The sequence below is a fragment of the Uloborus diversus genome, chromosome 10 (assembly GCF_026930045.1).
Source record: "Uloborus diversus isolate 005 chromosome 10, Udiv.v.3.1, whole genome shotgun sequence".
Classification (NCBI taxonomy): domain Eukaryota; kingdom Metazoa; phylum Arthropoda; class Arachnida; order Araneae; family Uloboridae; genus Uloborus; species Uloborus diversus.
Genome location: NC_072740.1, coordinates 134,675,829 through 134,693,237, shown reverse-complemented (window position 1 = coordinate 134,693,237; position 17,409 = coordinate 134,675,829). Strand labels below are relative to the sequence as shown.

The window sequence follows — 17,409 nt, the reverse complement described above, 5'->3', positions numbered from 1 at the left end:
GTAGAGCGTTCGGCTATAAACTATCTGAAATTCGGGCAAGTTTGGGCTATCCGATATAGTATCAAATTTATATTAGTATTACCCATTACATGTACGCATAACATACAAACGTAGTAAAATAAATGTAGTGGGAATGCTACTTGGTGTTTCGAAACCTTTATGCAGGCTACAGTTATCATTCGGATAAGTTGACTGCTAATCGAAGTGTGTTCTTCCTTTTTTTAAGCTTTGACTACATCCAGTCTTATCTTATATATTATTCTCTTCTCGTTTTAAAACTTATAAAGCTGGCTAATGATGAAAAATAGACTTACGGTCGAAAAATCAAGTTTTCGAAAACGCCCCTTGCTGTTTGAAAATCTTGATGCAGCCTGTAGTTCTTATGCATTTCTTTTTGCAAAGTTCTAATGCAGTTTTCCAATTTTTTACGTCGCTTTTGGCAAAAAAAAGCCTGTGTGTGTGTGTGTGTAAATATTTTAATAAAGCTTTAAAGCACTGAAATTAGTTGCTTGGTTAAATTGATATGTTTTTTTCGGTAGAGCGCTCGGCGATAAACTATCTGAACTTCGGGCAAGCTTGGGATCTCCGACATAATATCAAATTTATATTAGTATTACGCATTACATGTACTCATAACATACACACGTAATAAAATAAATGCAGTGGGAATGCTACTTGGTGTTTCTACTCCTTCATGCAAGCTACAGTTATCATTCAGATAAGTTGACTGTTAATCGAAGGGTGTTCTTCCTTTTTTTTTAAGCTCTGACTACATCCAGATCACTCAGCATAATATAAGCATAAAAAAGTATTAGATTTACCTAAAGGAAATCCTTTTCGTGCAGAAAAACATTTTCATTGTATGCTGAAATGTAGATGTTTCTAATAGCAGTGTTCGACCTTTTGTACAAATGAAAAAATACTACGCCAAATTAAAACTACGAGTTTCACCCAGTAAACCTTTATTTTTTTATTCGCGCGAATACGATATAAAGCATTAAAATTATTATCAACTTCATTAGCAAGAAATCATTTTCTACTCCTTTGCTTTCTGCTGAAAAAAAAATACATTTTGTCTAAGTTCGAAAAATTACACTTAAAAAACGGACTCAGTTCAACTGGTTTTGGTTTTGAATTTTAAGTGTTCCATTAAAAGAGAAACATGTGCCTGCATTTAAGCCGTAACTGTTAAAGCAACCTTCTATGTGAAATAGTTCAATATTGAAAGATAAAAACACTTATTTTCAATCTAATTTATTACTTCTCTAGAATGTTCGTTTCAATCGCTACGTGAGATCTTCGTCATTCCTTAATCAAATTCCATGCTTTTCGAATAATTTTAAATCGTATCATGCTGGTTAATGACAAAACATAGAAGCATGATCTTATTATTATTATTATTATTATTATTATTATTATTATTTTTTGCAAAAAGCTTTTTTGCTGTTTTTTACTACGCATTCCTTCAATGAATAGCTTTCGAAAAGGAAGGCGCAATTGCTAGGTTTGTTGGGGTGTCGGGCTGTTAATCAGAATGGCGCCTATTTGAATCCGTGCCAATAAATATCTCTTTAATATTTCTTTTTTTCCCGTCAGATGCTCACATGGGCAGGACTGTATTTGCCACAACCTGTTTTTTTACATGCACAATAATTGCTTTTTCACGAGTCACTACTCAGCCACACTTTTAATGATATTTATGTTTGCATTGAAAATATGTAGGACCAAAAGGTGAGCGATGATCAAATTATCACAACGTTGTATTTAATGAGGTTTTGTTACTGATGTCTTTAAATTACATGCCTTCTCTTCTGCGCTTACTTTTTTTTCGATTCTTCTTCATAATGTCCTTCCTTTGAAATTCTTAAAGAGCGAAATACCTTATGAAACGATTCGAAGCACAGTGCGGAGTTCCGCACGGGTCGACTAGTGTGTTATTATTCGTGTATATGATTGTGGAACTATTATTTAACATCAAACACTTGGGTGTTGTACACATGAATGTTTATTCTTTAAATCACAGCTAACGCAGGAATTTCTACATACTAGGCTATTTAATTGTGTTCATTTTGAACATGTTTCTCATTTTGATTTTGTCTGCTTCAAAAAAATGTGAGTAAAAAATCTGAAAAAGTTTGAAATTAATGCAAAACTATAATTTTTTGGAACCTTTAGTAATCATCTGTAGAGCATAAAAATTCAAGAAAAAATGAAGAAATGAATAAATAGTTTCAAAATATGACTGTAATCCTTGATTGTGAAAATTGTAGTTCATTAGAAACAAATTCAAATTTATTTATTTATTTTATTGCAGGATGGTCCCCCACCTGGAGAAGGCACTGTTATTAATGAATTAGGTGAGGATGGCTGGATAAGAGTGTTATGGGATACAGGATCTACAAATTCTTATAGGATGGGAAAAGAAGAAAAGTATGATTTAAAACTCGCAAATCCACTGCCATTGCCTTTGCAAGAGTCCTTAAGTGATTCAGATGATGAAGATGATTTAAGTAATTTTTTTTTCTCTGTTATAAGCTCAATTGGATCTGTCAAAATATAGGTATAATGTGAATGATATTTCAAATTAATTTTAATCACTGTAAATTGGAAAGATATTCCAAAAGTAACTTTTGTCATGCATTTTCACAAAGTAGCTTTAATATGATCAGGAAAAGAAATATACAATGGCATAGGAAAACAATTTTTTTGGTTCAGTCACCATTAGAATTTATGTACAGTAAAACTTCTTTGAGCTTCTCTGTACAGCCACAACCTCAATCAATGACTAATTTTCCTAGACAACAAATTTTTCCCCTACTGACTCAATGTTGAAAATCCTCTTTAAGCTGGGGTAGAAGTAGTTCTATATATCCTATATTTCCTATATTTTCAAAAAAAGCATCAAAACCGTCCTATATTTCCTGTATTTTTCGAAAATGTCCTATATTTCCTATATTCCAGTTTTTTACCCTATATATCTTTTAAAAAGAACAGAAAATATACTTTCTGACATCGGATTTTCCCCTGAAATATAGCTGAAAGTACGTCCCCAAACGAATTTCAAATTAAAAAACGAAACTGACTAAATCCTGCAAAAGGCATCTTCGCTCATTGGCTACAGCAATGTGACGTCACTATAGTGGGTGGAGTTTCGAGAACTAAGTCTGAAGTTGGTTTTAGAATTTTGCGTTTGGGGGAGGGGCAACAGCCGTTTGTTTTGTTTTCCATCATGGTTTTCGTTTTCATTGGTATATTTTTGTGTTCAGTGCATTTTCTGATCGGAATGTTCTAATATTCTTTTTGCAATCTTTTCTTTTTGTGGAATTTTGGGATCGTGGAGTGTTAGTTGCTTATGATGTTAAAACGTAGTTTGTTGTAATAAGTGGAATTATAAAGGCGAAATCGCATCGCTTAACAAAATTTCGTGTGGAGTGGTTCAACCAGGAGGACATTAATAGTACAAATTTTGGTTTATGGAGCACTAAAGGAAAAGCTGATTTTACCGCTTCTTGCCATTTGTGCAACTGTTGAGTGCCCATAAGCAATAGTGGATTTTCGCAATGGAGGTAGCATGCTGAAACATTCAAGCATAAAGAAAACTCTGAAAAACGTCAGAAGGATCCTTCTCAAGCTGTTTGTTCTTAATACAAGTACTAAAGGGTTCAGTTTAGATATGAAATCAAAGAGCAGTGGAATTAGTACTTGGGTCACGAGTGAGGAAGAAATAATAAAATTATCTTTGCTCAAATTTTGTTTGGTTATTAAGTCTATAAAGTACACTTTGCTTTTTCAAAAATTATTCTTTCAACTACAGGAAAGTCATATCAGATGTAAGTTATAATATTGTTTGAGGTTTTTTTTTTAAACAAAATCATTCATAAGAATAACTAAATAATATATGATATGTATTATTTATTTTTTCATAGCAAAATTATTCGTATAATGTGTCCTATATTTGTCCTATATTTTTTGTGGGAAATGTCCTATATGTGACAAGTCGACCACTTCTACCCCTGTTTAAGAGACCAGGCAACTGTGTTAGTGATTCTAATAACTGTCTTTTTTTTTCCTCTTTACATATTAATACATTTTTTTGAGTAAAACGCCTAGAATAGTTTATGCTAGTGAATCCCAACCTTCTTTTTTACCTGAGGGCCGCATCTCATACTATGATGAATTTTGCAGGGCAGAAAGCTTGCCAAATTAAAACATATATAAATCGTTTTTATAGATAACGTGGGGAAATGCGTAAAAGAAAAAAAATTATGAACCAAAAAGTGTTGTTATAATTACTAGTTTTATTTATTGATACAAAGTTTCCATCTACTATTTACAAACATGCTCCTAACTATTTGTCTTCAAATTTGAAGCAATCATTCGTTATACTGAATATATATGTTGTTATATTGTTTTGGAAGATTTCAAAATATGTTTTTCGATTCATAACATTGGACATAACAATGGGCTGCATGGAGGGACTTCCCACGGTAGATGTGGACCACAGGCCGTAAGTTGGGCACTACTGATTTATGCCATTCAAGCTTCAAGTCTGAGCTAAGAAGAGAGTGTTCAATGGCATTGTTCAGTATGCAGGCCTTAGGTTGGCATCATAGTATTCTTTCGAATAAATAAACTCAACCACGACAAATTCAGACAATTATTTAAGGACTATAAAACCTGCAGAAGAGTATGGAAATTTTTTTATGCATAAAGATACTAATTGGCAATGCAAATAACATGCATGTCAATTTTTTTGGAAATTGGTTAGTAGTTGTTGTGTAAATGGATGGAACATATGTGTCTATATTATGTATTAAATATACAAAGTTACAACTACTTTTCACAAGTTGACTAAATTATTATTTTACTCTATTTGAAATGACGTTATGGGTAGTTAATCTTCAATTTAATAGTAGTCTAGCTTAAAAATAGAAGCATTGCAGCAGAAGTGCCCATTCTTCCCAAGAAGTGTACCCCCTCATATGTATTGAACAATAAAATTGTTCAAGACTAATGTCTCTGCTAAGGTGAACTGCCCTTACTGAATGCAACAAGAGTTGCTAGAAGAATATTGACGAAAAATTTGTCAAAGAAATCTTTAGGGTTTACTTAATATAAAACCAATTTTGTTTGGCCATTTTAGATAATAAATTAGTTAAAAAGAATAAGTAAAAGCAAAGTGCACTTCCAGCTAGAGCATTCTAACTTGGTAGCCAACATGCTAATAGGGATTTAAGTACAAACTATTGTAGTAGGTGCATTCTAGCGGTAACAGAAGAATACTTTATAGAGAAATCAATGTATTTTTGTTTGTGAGCTAAACATTTTTTTTTTTTTTAAGTTCATAAAAAAACCATAGTTAGGATTTTTTTGTTTATAACTTTTTTAAAAATTCAAATTTAAAAAACGGTAACGGAATGATATTTTTTCGACATGATTTTCTCTCTATCGTATTTTTCCCAAATGTTCAGCTGAACAATAAAGGGGAAAATCTGAAAAAATTAAAGCACTTACAAGAATGTTTAATCATTATGATTTGACCCCTTGTTTTTAAAAGTAATTAATTTAAACACAGAAATTACGTACTTGTTTATGGTAACGGAAGGACAAGAAATTCAAAGTAATAAAAACTTGATAGATTTCAATTTACAATCATTTATTCAGCTACTAAAACATTCTGAAATTCAAGTTTACATTGAATTCTAGTACCTGAGCCATTTGTTAGTTTCATTTTCTTACTTAGGGAACATAAATATAATTTCCACATTATCATACTTTCTCATCCAAGAAATTTCTATTCCCTCATCATCTTTATGAAGTACCCCTTCAACATTGTTCTTAGTTTATTTCTTTACTTTCTATTTAACTAACAAAAATTAACTCTTAATAAAAGATTAGCAATAGCTCCTAATGGTAGACCTTTGTGGGCTTTTTTTTCCCTTCAAAAGCACAGTGTCAGGTATAACTAGAGCAGCAGTCGGCAACTGACGGACCACAATTCAGATTCAGACTGCAGAAAGTCAAAAATTGTACCGTCAAAATGTTTTGTAAGTAAAATTACAAAAATAAATTATTTCATAATAATTTTATGCAGGCAACAACATCTTAAGCATCACTTTAATGACTTTCTCAAGTACGTTCTGAAACAAAATGAGCTACTGCGTGCACAACATGACTTCCTTTTATGCTAGTTTAATGATAATAGTGCCTTGTACTTGGAGTAAGTAAGGAAACACTTCAAATATTTTCACCTCAAGTTTGTTGTGAACCGAAGCAGAACAAAAGTTTTATACAGATTAATTTTTCCAATATTGGCAATTTTAATGTGATTCGATGGTAAACTCTAAATATTGACAATAGTGACCAAAGTAAAAAATGATTTATAAAAAAAAGCGCCACATTTGTCGCCAGGTTGGCGATAAAACTTGACAACCAAAAGCTTGACGATATATTGCCAAGTGTTTGCCAAATTATAGCACCATTTGAGTTAGCATTGAAATTAACAATCATTTCCCCCCATAAAGGTGTAAAAGACCACCCCCTTTGGAGCATCCAAATGCAACTAAAAAGGGACTAGACCCCACTAGGAGCATATATACCAAATTTCAACTTTCTAGAACATATTGTTATTGAGTTATGCGAGATACATACGCACATACAGACGTCACGTGAAAACTCATTGTAATTAACTCGGGTATCATCAAAATTGATATTTTGGGTGTCTATATGTTCTTAGGCATATATCCACGTGTGGTGGGATTGAAAAAAAACTCAATATTCATTCGGGGGCAAGCAAAATAGAAATTCAGGCCGATTTTTGAGTGAATTTTTTTTTTGTGAATACAATACTTCCTTTTTAGTAAAAGTAAGTAAAAATTGACGCACCAAGAAGCAATCATCCGATTGCTTTGAAATTTCGTATGCATGAGTGTTTTGACCAGATATGCAAATGATTAAAATTTGGTGTCCTATGAATGAGTAGTTTGATCACCAGCACATCGGAACTGCACATCCAGCAGATGTATATAAGGAGCAGTTCTTCAACGGCTGTTAAGACTTTTGGTTTGATTTCAATTCAGAGTACCTTTCAACAATATAAAAAATGCCTTGCTGCAGGGTTCGTGCTCATTGCCAGCAACTGTCAGAGTTTGAGAGAGGTCATTTCATTGGATTGAAAGAGGCCAGTCGGACATATAGAAGAATCGCTCATCATTTGAGTTGAAGCGATGCGGCAATTTGAAGATGCCGGCAACAATGGTGGAAAATGGCTGAGTCAAGCGTCAGGATGGTAGCGGTCGACCTAGGGCCACAGCAGATCATGAGGACAGAGTGATTTTTCAATCAGCTGTCACAGCACCTTCTTCATCTCTATCAACCATCTGACGTTCAACCCAAACACCAGTGGCAATGCCTATCATGACCATTTACAGACGGTTGAGACGGCAAAATCTACGCTTGCGCTGACAATTACGCCACCTGCCACTGACCCCTGCACACTGCCGTGCCAAAATAAAGTGGTGCATGGCTCAGTCAGGTTGGAATGATGCAGATTGGGGACATATAGTCTTTAGCGACAAATCCCGCTTTCAACTGTGTCCTGCGATCATCAAAGATGTGTTTGGAGACACCCAGGGCGGAGGGGGGATCCTGCTTTCACTATTGCAGGCCACACCGGCCCTCAACAAGGCATTATGGTCTGGGGTGCCATTTGCTTAGATAGCCGTACCCCTTTGATCGTAATTAGAGGTACACTTACTGCGCAGTGGTGCTTCAACGACATCCTACGACCTGTTTTGCTACCATTCCTTTTGTAGTACCCTCAGCTAGTTTTTCAGCAGGACAATGCCATACCACATATGGGACGAGTTGCTATGAACTGTCTGCAAGCTTGTCAAACACTTCCTTGGCCTGCCAGATCTCTCTCCCATCAAGCATGTCTGGGATATGATGGAAAGGCGATTGCATCTGGCACGGAATGTTGATTCCCTCGTTTGACAATTGGAGCGCATTTGGCAGGAAATACTACAGGACACCATCTGGGAGCTTTATCGGCCTATGCTACACCAAACTTCATCGTGTATCCAGGCTAGAGGGGCTCAAAACCTTATCAAACTATTTACTGTAAATCTGACATAAATTATTCAATTGCTCTGAATTTTTAATCATTTACTATTATGCACATTGTCTTCCTATCCACCAATTTTTGTTTCTATCGGACAAATCCTCCTTGGTGTGTCAATTTTTTATTATAGTGTATTTTGGAGGTAATTGCATGACTGATTAAAATCTTTAATGGCTTGTGTAGCTTATGAGGGTTTCTACTGGAACTGCATAGAAGTTTTCATCAGTATTCAAACCTCAACTTACATTACTTGCTTATCCCTGAACTAGAGCCTCAGTTCTATGTACTAAAATGCTTGTTTCATGTTTTTTTATATTTAAAATGTATGTTTCTGTTTTTGAGTTAAAGTTTCATAGGAGGAATAAGTGCAAAGGTTTAAATTCTGCATTTTTATATGTTTGTTTGAATATATCTATGTATTAATCCTTTTCTTTTCTTTGTAGTAAACTGTGAGCGAACTCGCATTCGTGAACCATCCAAGCTACTTCATAATTCATGCATTCATCTGCTAAGACTTTTATCCCTTTATACTTCTTTATATGCAGACAAAATTCCTAAACAATCTGTAATTACCTTATCTGGCCTTCTGAGATATATTTTAGATGCTGTATATAGTCAGAATCAAGGTTAGTGTACATTTATAAATTCTATTATCTACTGCATTTGGTTCTAATTAATGCATGCTTGTCCTTTTATGATAAACTTGATATGTGCTTTCCATTTTGTTGACTAGTAATATTTTCTTTTTTCTATGATTTGTGGTTCACTGCTGCAGCCGGAATTTACTACTAGAGGGTTCTTAAATATCCTTGCATATATGTGTGGTAATATACTAAGATTAGCTATTTGGCTTAAAATCAAGGGCTGAGGGGGTTAATCTCTTCTCATTGCAACCCTGCTGTGCTTTCATAATGGTATATTATACCAAGCAAGGCCCATCCAAACGACCATAAAAGGAATTCAACATCTTCATGATGTTTGGGTTATATTTTGATGTGCACACAAGATGTCTGTTGTGTCTGACATCTTAATTAAATAAAAATTAAATGTTTTATTGTTATTTATCTTTAAAATATAGGTAGAAATCGAATAAGACTGATTTTCATGTTCATGAATTCAATCCTAATTGGTTTTATCTTTGAATTTTTTATCATTAATCACATCCGGACAACAAAAGTAACACAAATGAAAAAAAAAAGCAGCATTGAAGAAAATCAAGATTTTATGCAGTAGTAGTTTTAAGTGATTTAGTCTCAAATATTGCAACCAACCTACCGCATAGGGCAGTAACTTACTGTGAAATACCATACTTTGCCATCATTCTTTGAGTTGAACCGCACCATTGCAGCAGTCACTCGTCTCGTGTGCTAATTCTACATTAGCTCCTAGTTTGTTTGACTCTCTTTTCTCCCTTAAGAGGTTTTTGCCTCCAACTCGGTTACTTCCTATTCCCGGCTGATGAATGCTAAAAAGCACGAAACAGCAGTCCTCGGATGGAATAACTGAGCTGGCGGCATATTTTATGTATTTCTGCCTTTGCCCTGGCTTAGGACCATAACTTACTGTAAAGTACTAACTATATTGTTGGCAACATTAATTTTTAATTTTGTGAAAATATGCATACAGTGTAACAATAAGTCCCATATGCCAAATCTTTTATTCATATACTACCTTTTAGCAATATGGTTTAAGATTGCTTTAATGTTAGCATTGAAAAATCAAAAGCCTTGGATAAAGTGACTACTATTAATAAAAACTAGCCTGCTAAATTAAAAATGTCTACCAGCCACTGGCTACTGACTAAAAAGTTTAATTTACAGATCTATTTAAAAAGCTAGCTGTAATATTTTATAATACCCTACAGTAAATTTTATAGTGTATGATTTATTTTCTTTCTTAATGTATTCCAGCAAGCTGATTTGTGTTTTATATCATTTATACCTGCAAATATTTCATAAGTGTACTGTATATATTTCAGCATTAAAATGTAGCAGTCCAATATCACTTCAATCAAACTTCTTAGCTGAAGAGCAGCATTCTGAGTGGGCAACTCTGAGTTTCATTAGAGCACTTGTTTCCTCTTCTGCTTTATGTGAAACTCTAAGCACCCCCTGTTGGATCAGCTTAATCATAAAGATAATATCTAGTGGAAAGACTCTCACCAGTTCTCAACTTAAAATTAAAGTAAGTTTAAGCATTTAAATTATTTACATTTGTCTCTTATAAATTTAAAAAGTAAAATGACACTTGAACTAACATTGCTTCTAGTAATATTATACAGTGTTTCAGTTCTGTTCTTAAAACAATATGCTTTGATAAGTTACTTATTTGTAATTTTCTGTTTTGTTAGAATAAAATAAAAAATATCAATGATCATATCAACTTAACTAAGAATTTACATTATAGTTTTGAAAGAGAATGTAGTATTTTCAAATTTTATGATGTTTCAAACAAAGAAGAAAACAAAGTTAAGAGCCATTTTTATAAGAGTCAGGCAGGTCAGATACATGCCATTTTTGATTTCGATAAAAATTTTACAGTGGATTCTTCGAATGATTTTAGAACACACATATTTTTTCTTTTCTTCCAAAAAAAACTTTTTGTGACCCACAAAAATTCCGATAGTTGGTCCCGACTCAGGGTTTTTCTCAAATCGACATTTTTTGATATTCAATTATCTCTGCTCATTGAGCATCAGCACGTTGTAATCATCTTTGTGATTACAATGTGATATTTAGTGCCTCAAGTGAAATATATCGTAAATTTTATGGCTGACCTTCAGTGCACCCTGGCAGGGGTGGCTAAACTGTGCCAAAAAAAGTGAAAATGTGTCATGTTTGAGGCCTTCTGGTTCCAAGCACTGAGGTTCAGCCATAGTTTTTGCGAGCAATTTGTGTAATAATATATATATACATTATTAAATAGGCTCATTAAATATATGGTTAATGCTCACTGCTGCAAAAAAATAGCAGTTTTGTCTTCAAAATATGATAAAAAGTGCACTTTTTAAGGGCCTGCATCTCAGTGCACTGAGGGGCAGTATAGAACTTGATACCTGCATTTCAAACTAGAGTGCATGTCTTTTCATAAACAAGTGACAGAACTATGGGCAATGATTCCCCAGGCTCATAAAATGCACTTCAAGGTGAGGAAATTGCATACGAGTTAACGACATATCCAGTTTAGTTGTAGTCAAGGTATATGCTTTGTTTTGCAATTTTTTACTGTCCCACAAGTCAGTAAGACAACCATACCCTTGTTTTATAATGTCATAATATTGCTTTTATCGTAAGTTTTAAATTGACTTTGTAATTGTTTGCTATCATGGTAGTTTAGTTCAGAGAAAATAATTTTTGTCACTATAATGTACATCCTCTTATGGGAGAAAACACGTCATTATCAAACCAAAAAAGCTATCTTATAATTTAATGTTTAAAAATATACCTAAAACACCTTCAAAAATATGTTACAAATATACAACTTACTCTTTTACCGCAATAATAACCTTTTTTTTTTCACTTTGCTTCCAGTTATATTATTATATAGTATGCAAGTAAGCATAATCAGTCTACTTACAAGTCTATAACTCTTTTATGGTAAGTTTTTGATCACACAAATACAAATTGTATAAAATAAGTCTAATCAACTGCTTGTACAACTACTTCTGAAATAAAATATAATGTAAAAAATACAAATTTGGATGAACTTTATGTATTCTATTATACCTCTCTCAAATTAAATTTCAATAATCACCATAGTGCCAACCCTGGGGGAAATTTTAAACCCGGATATGTTGATTGAATTGAAATCTGCATAGTTCATTTTACTGTTTTGAAATACGTATTGTGTTCTCGAAAAGAATTTGCCCATTGTTTGTCACTTGTTTGAAAATACGCATACTCTAGTTTGAAATGCAGGTATCCGGTTCTACATTGACCCTCAGTGCACTGAGATAAAGTCTTATGAAAACTGCACTTTTTAGCATTTTTCGATGCAAAAATGGCTTTTCTTTTGGCAGCGCAAAGGGTGAGTCACCCAACTAATGATGGTATTGAATAATTTATATATATTACTACGCAAATTACGTGCAAAAACCATGGTTGAGCCTCAATGCAGGGAACAAGAGGTTCTCAAACATGGTACTTTTTCATTTTTTTTGGACAAAGTTTGGCGACCTCTGAAAGGTTGTACTGAGGGTCAGCCGCAAAATTCAGGATATATTTCAATTTAGATACTAAATGTCATATTGTCAACACAAGAATTTTTTTGACTGGTGCTCAATACACATAAATAATCGAATTTTTAAAACGCTGATTTGGAAAACCTTCGTCCAGCTCCACTTTACAAATTTTTACAGGTTCCCAAAAATTTTTTTGGAGGAAAAGAGAAAAATATGTGTCTTCTAAAATCTTTAAAAGAATCCACCATGAAAATTTGAGCAAAATCAAAAATGGTGTTTATCTGAACACCCCATTTCTGCCTGGTTCTTATTAAAACTGGCTCTTAACATTAATAATTTTGGACTGATTATAGAGTATAGATGCACAGTTCAGGTTCCAGACATCCTATGTTTTTTAATATTCTTTATATTTTTTTGAAGAAGAAGAGGTTGATATTTTATTCAGAGATTGTATGCTTTCTCCTATTTTTGTCTCTACATGCTGTTTTTAATCAGCAGTTTGTTTTAAATTTTCTTATTTTTATTTCATTTACAGCACTTAAGACACTCATTTTTCATCCTTAACAGGAATTAAAAAAAATTCCTTCAAGGCATTTTGCAATGGTCTCCTAACTGCAGACATTTCTTTTATATTATTTTCAGATAGATTTAAATTTTTCATTAGTGTAGCAAAAAATGATACCAAAACTAGTAAATTCAAACCTTAATTAGTCTCCTAGATTTGATGCATGAATGTGGTACAAAAAAGTAACCTAGCATCAAAATAATAGTTTAAAGTTTCATCCCATCCTAGGCATCCACACAGTTATACGGGGTGTTTGGTTTTAACCTGCAGACTTTTATTTTTCACAACCGTTAGTCCCAGATGTATACTTCCAATTGCAAAAATGTTCAAAATCAGGTGCTGAGTTTAGATATTGAAAGTTTGAAGTGAAAATAAAAATGAGTCAAAATATACGAAATTTAACATTTTATATGGGCCCTAGTAGGGTATGTCATAAAAATAAAAGTTTTGTTTTCGACTTGGAACGCACACTTTCCTATGGATTCACTAATTCTAAGATGTTTGGTACAAAAAAAAGTTTTTTTAAAGCAATTTTAGCTATTGCGAAATCGCAATTTACATAAAATTCCGGTGTTTTTTTCGAAAAATCCCATTTTTCATTTTCAATACACAATATAGCTGCTGGTAAAATTTAAAAGATGCTTCGGCTACCTAAAATACATGTTTTCAGCTTTAATGAACGTACTTTTGTTTGACAAAATACAAAAAAATATGTTTTCGTTTCTTAATGCTTTGTAAAAAGAGCTGCGGGTATCAATGATCATTCCGGCTGAAACGGATTACGCTTCCGGTCAACTGACACTGCTGACTTCGTTGCACAGCCGGTCGTTCAGGGGAAACGGCCACCTGCATCTGGGGAAGTGACACCCCCTTTTACTCATTTAAACTCCCCCAAGATAACCTTTGACCAGCAGGCACGTTTGGGCTAAAATTTCTCTCATCATTCCTAAGATTTTTATACCAGCTGCACTTTCCGACAAAAGACAGAATGGCATTCCCTTTTTTCTTTTCTTAAAGGGTGGGTTTATTTCTACAAAAAAGCTGGAACGCAAGAGACACTAGCAATTTTAAACATCGAGGAAGAAGGTCTTACATTTTGATTCTTCAGAAATCTATCATCGTCATGTAATACCATGACACCGAAATTCTCTGAAAATTTTTGTGGTACATCTGTACAAAGCTTTTTAATATACTATTTCATTAACTTTTACTTTTACCCTTGATGAATCTACTGCTCAGCTGACCACTCATCTGTGCCACACGCGTATTTAGCTGTTTAGATACGCAATATTCCAAGAAATTTTCATAGATGGTTTTAATAATTATTTGGAGTCATGATGGCATCTTCTGTTGCCAAAAAAACCAGGCGAGCTTTGAACACTAAGCTGAGTGAATATCTAGGAGGTCCGAAAAATTTCCTACCAACTGAGTTCCCAACTTTACGTGACTGTTTGCAAAGATGCCTCGAGTTGCAGCAAGATGAAATCGTCATTAGTGATCAAGATCCACGCAATGTTTCAATGGCAAACATTTTTTCTCTTGTTGCTTTTGAGATTGCAGAACGGTGGTCAAGTTCTAACAACGAATTGAAGGAACCAATAGTTTGTAGCACAAAAGCTATAGGACAAAGACTCAGTCGGAGTTGGTCCATCTTCTCTGACATCGCCCGAGAGAAAGTTTGGAAAACTATTAAAGAACTGTATGAGCTTAAACTTGATAAACTTTTCGATATAGCTTTGTACACATGTAAAATTGTACTTTGTAGTGAAGAAGATGCTCCATGTAAGCAAACTTGTAATGCACAGGTTCACTGTCTTTGCAATTGCAATGCAAAAGTAAGGCTCCCACAAAAAGAACTACTTTGGATCAAAGCCCAGAGGGAAAAAGTAGGTCCTGTTTCGTCAATGCAAGAGTCCGGCCTGGATTCACAAGAGACGGCTAAGCTTAGAAAAAATAGTCTACGTAAGTCAATCGACGAATCACGTCTAGAGCGACAACGAGAAGCAACTTCAAAATCAAAGCAAGAGGCGGCTACTATCATTGACCCTACAACTCTTGCGTTTGAGGCTGATGATCCGAAAGATGACATGGAAGTTGATTGTTCGAATGAAGAAATAATCGGCAGTAGTGAAAATGACTCAGTGCGAGAAAAATCAGGAACTTACCTTAAACGAAACTATCTTGATATTAGTAATGCGGCCGCTGCTTCGGTCAGGTTCGGTGTTTCTTCAACCGCTACAGCTGCTATCATCAATGGTCTTTTGAGTGATCTTGTGAAGGCAGGCCATCTCGGTGAAGATGAAAAACATTTCATATGTGATAGTAAAAAAGTGTTTCGTGCCATAGAGCGTGTTATGAAGCACTCAAGAGCAGAGGAGAGTTTCAATGTCGCAAAAAGTAACATTACTGGCATTTTTGTCGATAGCAGGAGGGACAACACTCTAATTATTAGGCACGATGAGAACACTGGTAGCTTTTGAAAGCGCATCATTAAAGAAAATCACATGACAGTGACAGAAGAGCCCCGAGGTCGCTATCTCACTCATTATACACCAGAAGAAAAAACAACAACTGCAAAACCGGCTGAGCAAAATGCAATAGGATTGTATGACTGGTTGAAGGACAGAAGTATAGACATTAGCCTCCAATTGATTGGGAGTGATACCACCAATGATATGTCTGGCTGGAAAGGTGGCATGCTACATTATGTTGAAAAATTCCTTGATCGCAGACTTTTCAGATCTTTCTGCTGGCTTCACATCAATGAGCTGCCATTGCGTCATATAGTCGCAAAACTTGACGGACCAACTTCCTCAGAAAAGGGCTGGATAGGTACTATAGGCAAACTCTTTTCCCAAGTTGAGTTTCTTGAGAAAAAAACAGACTTTGAGCCTATTCCGTTTTTGGAGCCCCTTGTTAATATTGATGAAATTGCTGCAAGCCAAATGAGCACTGACAGCCAAGTAGCATATAAGTATCTTCACGCAATTGAAAAAGGGGAGCTGGTACCAGAAGTCGCAGCTCTGAAATGTGGCCAGCTCTCCCACAGTAGGTGGTTTACGTGTGGCATGAGGTGTTTGCTGCTCTATATGAGTAAGCATAATCTTGGACCTCAACATACGGAGATCTTGAAGCTTCTTGCAACATGGGTAGCACAAGTTTACCTCCCAATGTTTTTCGAAATTAAGGTCAAACGTGATATAAAGTATGGACCGTCACATCTAATTAAATTGTTTAGACTTTGGCAGAAGTAAGATGTAAGGGTTAAAGAAGCTTCTGAATCCTGCATAAAAAACGGGGCCTGGTGGGCTCATCCTGAGAATTTACTGATTGCTCTTCTCTGCTCTGAGGACACAAGTAAAAGGGCCTTTGCTGTTGACAAAATAATGTCAATTATGACTGGAAAGGACTTAGGATGCTTTTCAGTACGGTCTTTCAAAGTTCCGCAGACAGTAAATCTTAATGCTTGCGACCTTACGGAACTAATTGACTGGGACACAGAAACCCTCACGGTACCAATATTTACAACAAATTTGCCTTTGGCAGCATTGCATTGTTGTTGCAATGCTGCCAGCATTGCTTGCAGCATTGAATGTTACCCCACTGGAACTACCTCCATATCCATTACATACCCAAAGAGAGCAGTGAAATTAGTGACCGAACCTGCTGAATCAGTGTGTGGTTGGCTAAGAGGGATGGTTTTATACGAACACAGTTGCGTAACAGAGAACTAATGCCATCTTTAAAAACAAAGAAAGACTTCCTAAAAGTGTTCGAAACTTAATGAAAAAAAACTATGTCAACAGTTATGTGCATTATTGTGTTCAGGTACTATATAAATGTAAGTATGTTGTTCGTAAACTTGTCCACATACGCATATTATTGTAAATTATTGGTATTTTACTACTAGAAGTATCTAAAATTTGTTTTGTTTTACATTTATCATGCCTTTTACTTATTAAATAAATGATTTAAATGGTAATAAATGTCTGTATCCATTAACTAAAACGCCGGAAGAAAAATAGTAAAAATGAGCATTTTCGGGCGTTTTTCGTTGCCATTTCCCGGTAGCTAAACTTTAATATTTTTCAAAAATAACACCAGAAATGAATTTCTCATGTGCAAATACATTAGATCCTAGATGTGCAAGTCAAAATTCAAAAAAAAATTTTTTCGCTAACGCATGACATACCCTACGCCTAGGTTCCAATATTTAGCGAAATAATTTCCATTGAAAACTATTACTGACACAAAAATCCTGACATTTGTGCATCCAAAACTCAATGAGATATTCGAGTTTAAAGTTTTTAGGGACCATAGTGAAGATGAGATTGGAATTTATCGCCCTTTCAGAAGAATAACTGATTGTCAAAGTTAAAATACCAAGGTAGTTATATTTTTCATTGCTATTCAAAAAGAAATGCAAAAGTTTTGCCTTGATATGCAAAAACCCACTGCAAAGCCTCGAACAACTTGAAAAACCACGCTCTATGCACACTTATAATTTTAAACCCTTGTAAACCGCTATATGTTCCCTCAAAA

General features: G+C 34.5%; 1 protein-coding gene across 1 annotated transcript in view; it reads left to right on the top strand.

The window, feature by feature from the left end:
- LOC129231190 (E3 ubiquitin-protein ligase HERC2-like) overlaps window positions 1-17,409 on the top strand; it is a 323,605-nt gene that overhangs the window by 106,331 nt on the left and 199,865 nt on the right. The window contains exons 28-31 of the mRNA XM_054865437.1: window positions 2,315-2,510; window positions 8,566-8,748; window positions 14,602-15,082; window positions 15,608-15,872. Coding sequence (XP_054721412.1) covers window positions 2,315-2,510; window positions 8,566-8,748; window positions 14,602-15,082; window positions 15,608-15,872 — 1,125 coding nt within the window. The remainder of the gene's footprint in view (window positions 1-2,314; window positions 2,511-8,565; window positions 8,749-14,601; window positions 15,083-15,607; window positions 15,873-17,409) is intronic.